The sequence below is a fragment of the Salmo salar genome, chromosome 09, assembly GCF_965601325.2.
Source record: "Salmo salar chromosome 09, fSalSal1, whole genome shotgun sequence".
Lineage (NCBI taxonomy): Eukaryota > Metazoa > Chordata > Actinopteri > Salmoniformes > Salmonidae > Salmo > Salmo salar.
This window is the reverse complement of record NC_138299.1, coordinates 157,227,296-157,235,600: the sequence shown is the minus strand read 5'-3', so window position 1 is coordinate 157,235,600 and position 8,305 is coordinate 157,227,296. Positions and strand designations below refer to the sequence as shown.

Genomic DNA, 8,305 nt, shown 5'->3' with positions numbered 1-8,305 from the left:
TAGCCTACAGAGGGGTAAGGTGTAGCTATTACCATATGGCTTACACCTGTCAAATCCTCTCAGAGCTCCATAAGGTGTAGGGCAACATTTTGACATATCCCTCTTGAACAATATGAATGACGTGCTTCCAACCTGCCAGTGAGGCCCATACATGCTCTCTGCTCTCCTGTGTGCATTCCATAGCCTAAATGAGGCATGTAGGATCTTGAGTAGCTGCCAAGAATCAACAACCCACACTAGTCTGCCAGTAGCATCGTCGTAGGCCTACAGTTAGCAAGTCTGAAAGTCATCGTTTTCTAGATCCGACTAGCAGTTGAACGCAGCATTTGTTGTTTTTTAAACGCGCTTGTCAGATGAGGAGTTGGGAAGAGGAAGGAAAGAGCGCGTTTGAGGAGATTTAAAAAAATATATATATATATTATTATTATTTTTTTGTTGTTGTTGCAGTCGCCCCTCCCCTCAGCGAGCGTTTTACCCTATCTGGTGGCGGTCCTCATTTGTAATTCCTGCACTCTCTTGCCAGAGAGTGTTCGCAGTTGTACATTGTACCCCGTGCCCAACGAATGGGTGGACTTTTACCGTAAGAGCGAACGAACCAGACGGAATGTGAGAGCTGGAGAGCTTTGTCGGAGACGTCGAACAGGGACACCTGACGCGACAGTCTCAAGCGCCCTGCGTTCTTTTGCGTATGTAGCCTATGTTTAAAACCTGTTCTACCGCAAAAGGCTGTAGGAATGTGGGATATATGTCAACGGTGAGTAGGCTTGTATGAACGACTTATATATATATATATATATATATATATATATATATATATATGGCAGGAATATATATATAGTTAACTGGGCTGGTTTTGCAATGTATAGCCTAGGCTATTTCTGTGCATATTATGGCTTCCAAATTGGCTGCAAAGAGACTAGATTGACTTTGCTGAGCGATTAGTGTTTTTCGTCCTCGGGTTCGGTTTTTGTTAAGTTATTTTTTTTTTTACACTGCCAAACACGATTTTAAAACATTAAATGCATTGTGGTTTGAATTCTGTAACATAATAAATAAATACACAAATGTCCCATGATGGTAGTGACTGTCCATGACTGGATCACTTAACCATCAGTAATTCACATTACATAATAAAATATTTAAGTTGTATATATTACCTTTTGTTTTATTTGATGACTTATTTAATTCCAAATCATCATCTCATCTCTATAGAGGTTCTGCATATGCTGTCTGACAAAATCACTATTTTAGTATTTCTTCAAAAATAAATAAGGCATACTTTTATGATTGCTGAATACCAACTATCAATCGCTTTGACAACTGCTCGTTGAACATCTCATTCCAAAATCATGGGCATTAATATGGAATTGGTCCCCCCCTTTGCTGCTATAACAGCCTCCACTCTTCTGGGAAGGCTTTCCACTAGATGTTGGAACATTGCTGCGGGGACTTGCTTTCATTCAGCCACAAGAGCATTAGTAAGGTTGGGCGATTAGGCCTGGCTCGCAGTCGACGTTCCAATTTATTCCAAAGGTGTTCGATGTGGTTGAGGTCAGGGCTCTGTGCAGGCCAGTCAAGTTTTTCCACACCGATCTCGACAAAACCTTTCTGTATGAACCTCGCTTTGTACATGGGGGCATTGTCATGCTGATACAGGAAAGGGCATTTCCCAAACTGTTGCCACAAAGTTGGAAGCACAGAATGGTCTGGAATATCATTGTATTCTGTAGCGTTAACATTTCCCTTCACTGGAACTAAGGGGCCTAGCCTGAACCATGAAAAACAGCCCCAGACCATTGTTCCTCATCCACCAAACTTTACAGTTGGCACTATGCATTGGGGCAGGTAGAGTTCTCCTGGCATCCGTCAAACCCAGATTAGTCCGTTGGACTGTCAGATGGTGAAGCGTAATTCATCACTCCAGACAACGCGTTTCCCATGCTTGTCCAATGGTGGCAAACTTTACACCACTCCAGCCGACACTTGGCATGGTGATTTTAGGCTTGTGTGTGGCTGCTCGCCATGGAAACCCATTTCATGAAGCTCCCAACAAACAGTTCTTGTGCTGACTTTGCTTCCAGAAGCAGTAGGAACTCGGTAGTGTGTGTTGCAACTGAGGACATAGGTTTTTTTTACGTGCTATGTGCTTCAGCAGTCGGCGGTCCAGTCCTGTAAGCTTGTGTGACCTACCACCTCGAGGCTGAGCCTTTGTTGCTCCTAGATGTTATTTTGAAGTGGAAACATCACTTACAGTTGACCAGGGAAGCTCTAGCAGAGCAGAAATGTTACGAATTGACTTGTTGGAAAGTTGCCATCCTTTGATGGTGCCACGTTGAAAGTCATTGAGCTCTTCAGTACGGGCCATTCTACTGCCAAAGTTTGTCTATGGAGATTGCAGGTCTATGTGCTCGATTTTTATACACCTGTCAGCAACGGGTGTGGCTGAAATAGCTGAACCCACTAATTTGAAGGGGTGTCCACATACTTTTGTATATATAGTGTAGCTTGTGAAGAAACTGCTCTCTCTTTATCCCCTCTTGATTGTGCATTCTTATGTCGCAGGTGTTAAACACAGACCGGACTGTGCAATGGATTATGGTTATCGTAGTTAATTATCACGTTTTCTGTGGTAAACTATGTAGAACATTGCAATGCCTGTTGGAAACTACAACTCCTTACTACATGGTGCAGTTTGGGCATGATCGGATTTATTTCTAGAGAAACTGCAGCACAATGTGCGCATTGAGCTCACAGGAAGAAAAAAAAATGGAATTAGAATAATTTGACCGACTTCGGTCAGTTAGTTGTTTAAAAATGTTTTGAAGAAAATCATAAATATCTCCCTTTTTTCTTTTTTTTATTACAGTAAAAGAACCCATGTTTCCTTGACAACATGACGACAGATCTGAGCCTGACGTCCCTCCTGAATGTGTCTGATCTCCACAACGTGACACGAGGGGGATGTTCCTTGACCAGAACAGGATTCCAGTTCTACTATCTACCCACTGTGTACATCCTGGTGTTCATCACCGGCCTGGTGGGGAACAGTCTGGCCATCTGGATGTTTATCTGCCACATGAGACCCTGGAGCAGCATCTCTGTGTACATGTTTAACCTGGCTCTGGCTGACTTCTGCTACGTCCTCTCCTTGCCCTTCCTCATCTTCTACTACTTTAACAAGACAGACTGGATATTCGGGGACATTCTCTGCCGACTGCAGAGGTTTATATTCCATGTCAATCTGTACAGCAGCATCCTGTTCTTGACCTGTATCAGTGTCCACAGGTACACAGGAGTGGTCCATCCGCTCAAGTCTCTGGGAAAGCTCAAGAAGAAGAACGCCGTCCTGACCAGCGCCCTGGTCTGGGTCGTGGTCATAGCGGGGATCTCTCCCATCCTCTACTACTCTCGGACGGGGCAGAAACGGAACGCCACCACTTGCTACGACACGACCACGGAGGATGAGCTGCCGGGTTACTTTATCTATAGCATGTGTTTGACCGTGTTCGGCTTCTGTATCCCCTTCATTCTCATCCTGGGTTGCTATGGGATGATCGTCAAGGAGCTGATCTGTAACGACATGAACAACGCCCCGTTACGGCGTAAATCCATCCACCTGGTGATTATCGTGCTGGCCGTGTTTGCTGTGTCCTACCTGCCCTTTCACGTGATGAAGAACCTAAACATGCGCGCCAGGCTGTACTTCCAGGTCCCGGACATGTGTGACTTTAATAACTGCGTTTACGCCACCTACCAGGTGACGCGGGGGCTGGCCAGCCTCAACAGCTGCGTGGACCCGGTCCTCTACTTCCTGGCTGGTGACACATTCAGGAGGAAGTTCTCCAGAGCTACTAAAAAACAATCCAAGAAGGGGGAGGAGCTCCCACTCCAGTCCAAGAGTGAAGAGACTGTGCTCAACAGCCTGCCAGAGTATGTCAAGAACAGGGATGGGCAGCTTTGAGACAGGGCTGGGTCTGGGTCCAGGTGGTCTCTCTGAACCTCTATAGGGCCTTTGTGTGTGAATTTGCTGTGAATTGGTGCTGTGGACCTTGCAGGCTGTGTGCACTGTGGATAGAAAGATCTGGGTGTGAATCGGACAAAGCTGATGGCAATGGGTAGTGTCTCTGTAATGTCGTCACTACTGTAGGTAGGTACTGTATATTCTGAATGTCAACTAGGTGCTCATCCATCTATAACCAAACGGAAGGAGAATGTAATAGGTTGAGCTCCTGTAAACAATGGTCTCTTGTTCCTCTATCCAACCAACACGAATGTGTTTTGTAATGGAGAGAGGGCTGTTAGCCACCTAGCGGATACTCCATAATCCCTGCCTACTAGAATTTGGACTGTGATGGCTAGGTGAGACACCAGGGATGACTGAGATACATTTACCTAGAGTTTGGACCTTTATTACTGCTCTGTGGAGGTTGACATACAAAGATTATAATGCACTGTGCATGTTTTAATTCTCAGACTTCTACAAATTAAATTAACCCCAAAGCTGACTGCTATTCCCTTCTCATTTGTTCTCTGTCCTCATGGATCTTTCTGTCATCAGTGGTTCTGGTTCTGGACCCAAATGGAAACTTTTTTTTTCCTTCTTTTTTTTTCAGTTGTGATCCAATATTTGCATCGCTAAAAATAATTGCAAAAATACAATCTGAAACTATTTTTAATGCTATATTGATTGTGTAAATGTAGCAATTACTGTCTATGACAAGGGAACAACATTCCCACCTTGTTCATTGTAAATAATGATGATCTTTGATGAAGAACTTGAAACTCTTGAAACTCACTGGCTTGAGACCACAGAATCATCCAAAATAGTGCTGCTAATAGATTTATATTGAAAATATTGTGATTGAAGAAAAAAATTTTCAGAGATAAAATTATAATATTATTTTTTTTAATTCATCATAATTTCTACTCACTTTTTACCAGGTTGAAGTTGTTTTTATGAAAAATTACTCCAGTCTGAAGTATTATAATATTTTTCACCATGACCCACTCAAAACCTCGCACCACCCAAATTTGGGTCGCGATCCACCAGTTGAGAATCGCTGTTCTGTGGCGTTACTCTGTGTGACAGCTACTTAGCTACATTAACGCCAGCGCTTTCTTTATGTGGTCGTTCTGTTTCAGTACTGTCACTGTATCTCTATGGCGTGACCTGCGTGTGTCCGCGGTCTATTTATTCTACATAATATGAAGGGTCTATATACTAGTCTCATGTGAATAGAACACAATACAGTAATATGCTGTAATATACTGAATGTGTGTTGTAGGATTACTGTACAGTACATGGTGTCAAGCCTGGGTATGTTTTTTAATTTATTTTTTAAACAAGACTCATCCATACTGTTAAGTTATGAGCCCAGTGTTATTATCGAGAGGCAACTTACCAGTGACAAACCACGGCAGCCGTCTTCTGTCAAGTGTTGAACTGTTTATATGCATGCAGAGAAGATTGAATGGCAGGTGACCGTAGAATTAGAATGAGTAGAACAGACATACCCATTGGAAGCAACGTTACATGGTATGCAAAGCAAGCTACAGCTATATCAAGTGTCATTGCCATTGTTAAATCACATTGGATGATTTTTCACCTCTCAGTGTTCTATACACACTAAAAATTAAAACATGTCTGTCTTTTAGCCACCTTTTCTTAGTAGATCAGGTGAAAATAGCTTCTAGAACCCTGTAACTATGTACATTATGTTATTCTAGTTCTCTGGTCCGTCTTCTTCCTAGTGGAGCCATTTTTTTTTCTGACTGATCCTGAACTGGGCAGCAACTCTAGCAGCTCCACAGATGTTTATAGTATACGGTAGTATTGTATGTGGATCGACTGATAATTGCATGAAATGCATAAGTTACAACCCCCCCCCCCCCCCCCGATCCATATTATTGGGAGATCTGTAGACCTGATGAGGAAGTGAATGATATGATCCTATATGCCTTCTATACAGATCCGTGAGATCTGTACATTTGCTGCTCAGATCAGTGGTTCTCATGTTGTACAGCATTTTGTGGCGCCAGTTGTGAATGTGTGAATAAATGTTTTATATAAAAACATGTAAAAGTTTATCAGATGAATTTGTTTTTCAAATATATATATTTTTAAACTCTGCTTTTCATCTACTTTGTATGTAGTGTGTTCTCTCTCCTCTCTCATGTATATGTTACCATTGCTCAGCATAAGCAGGCCTTTATTCCCTGTTAATCATTCCAGAGGGCAATGCAGAATACGAGATTGATTTATTACACTGAATTCAACTCTTGATTCTAAGTGACTTGGCCTTGTCTCAAACTCTCTGTGACAATGATCTGAGATAGTGGATCAAAGGTTTTGAATAACTTTCTATTCTGCATCCACCAACTATAAATAACTCAATGGGTTGTACTGTTTATCCAGTTTATGGCTGGTGTTTGGCACTGAAACACCATCCTGCACAGATCTATTGAACCCTATACATTTACATTTTAGTCATTTAGCAGATGCTCTTATCCAGAGCGACTTACAGTAGTGAATACATACATTTCATTAATTTCATTTCATGCTTTTTATTTTTTGTACTGGCCCCCCGTGGGAATCAAACCCACAACCCTGGCGTTGCAAACGCCATGCTCTACCAACTGAGCCACAGTTCTGCCCCCTATACACCTAGCTCTATTCAACCCTATACATCTAGCTCTATTCAACCCTATACACCTAGCTCTATTCAACCCTATACACCTGGCTCTATTCAACCCTATACACCTAGCTCTATTCAACCCTATACACCTAGCTCTATTCAACCCTATACACCTAGCTCTATTCAACCCTATACACCTAGCTCTATTCAACCCTATACACCTACAGCAGGTCTATACATCTAGCTCTATTCAACCCTATACATCTAGCTCTATTCAACCCTATACGCCTAGCTCTATTCAACCCTATACACCTAGCTCTATTCAACCCTATACACCTAGCTCTATTCAACCCTATACACCTAGCTCTATTCAACCCTATACACCTAGCTCTATTCAACCCTATACATCTAGCTCTATTCAACCCTATACACCTAGCTCTATTCAACCCTATACACCTAGCTCTATTCAACCCTATACATCTAGCTCTATTCAACCCTACACGCCTACAGTAGGTCTATACACCTAGCTCTATTCAACCCTATACACCTAGCTCTATTCAACCCTATACACCTAGCTCTATTCAACCCTATACATCTAGCTCTATTCAACCCTATACACCTAGCTCTATTCAACCCTATACGCCTAGCTCTATTCAACCCTATACACCTAGCTCTATTCAACCCTATACACCTAGCTCTATTCAACCCTATACACCTAGCTCTATTCAACCCTATACATCTAGCTCTATTCAACCCTATACACCTAGCTCTATTCAACCCTATACACCTAGCTCTATTCAACCCTATACGCCTACAGTAGGTCTATACATCTAGCTCCATTCAACCCTATACACCTAGCTCTATTCAACCCTATACACCTAGCTCTATTCAACCCTATACACCTAGCTCTATTCAACCCTATACACCTAGCTCTATTCAACCCTATACACCTAGCTCTATTCAACCCTATACACCTAGCTCTATTCAACCCTATACACCTAGCTCTATTCAACCCTATACATCTAGCTCTATTCAACCCTATACACCTAGCTCTATTCAACCCTATACACCTAGGTCTATTCAACCCTATACGCCTACAGTAGGTCTATACACCTAGCTCTATTCAACCCTATACATCTAGCTCTATTCAACCCTATACACCTAGCTCTATTCAACCCTATACACCTACAGCAGGTCTATACATCTAGGTCTATTCAACCCTATACATCTAGCTCTATTCAACCCTATACATCTAGCTCTATTCAACCCTATACACCTAGCTCTATTCAACCCTATACACCTAGCTCTATTCAACCCTATACGCCTACAGTAGGTCTATACACCTAGCTCTATTCAACCCTATACACCTAGCTCTATTCAACCCTATACACCTAGCTCTATTCAACCCTATACATCTAGCTCTATTCAACTCTATACACCTAGCTCTATTCAACCCTATACACCTAGCTCTATTCAACCCTATACACCTACAGTAGGTCTATACACCTAGCTCTATTCAACCCTATACACCTATAGTAGGTCTATACACCTAGCTCTATTCAACCCTATACACCTAGCTCTATTCAACCCTACACACCTACAGTAGGTCTATACACCTAGCTCTATTCAACCCTATACACCTAGCTCTATTCAACCCTATACATCTAGCT

General features: G+C 42.3%; 1 protein-coding gene across 1 annotated transcript; it reads left to right on the top strand.

The window, feature by feature from the left end:
- Window positions 1–387: 387 nt before the first annotated feature.
- LOC106613301 (P2Y purinoceptor 1) lies at window positions 388–6,130 on the top strand. Its single transcript, XM_014215389.3, has 2 exons — window positions 388–754; window positions 2,867–6,130. The coding sequence occupies exon 2, from the start codon at window positions 2,894–2,896 to the stop codon at window positions 3,959–3,961; it is 1,068 nt and encodes a 355-aa protein (XP_014070864.1). The 5' UTR covers window positions 388–754; window positions 2,867–2,893; the 3' UTR covers window positions 3,962–6,130.
- Window positions 6,131–8,305: the final 2,175 nt, after the last annotated feature.

Coding starts and splice junctions, on each gene's coding strand:
- LOC106613301 (XM_014215389.3), top strand. CDS start 2,894: ATGACGACAGATCTGAGCCTGACGTCCCTCCTGAATGTGTCTGATCTC.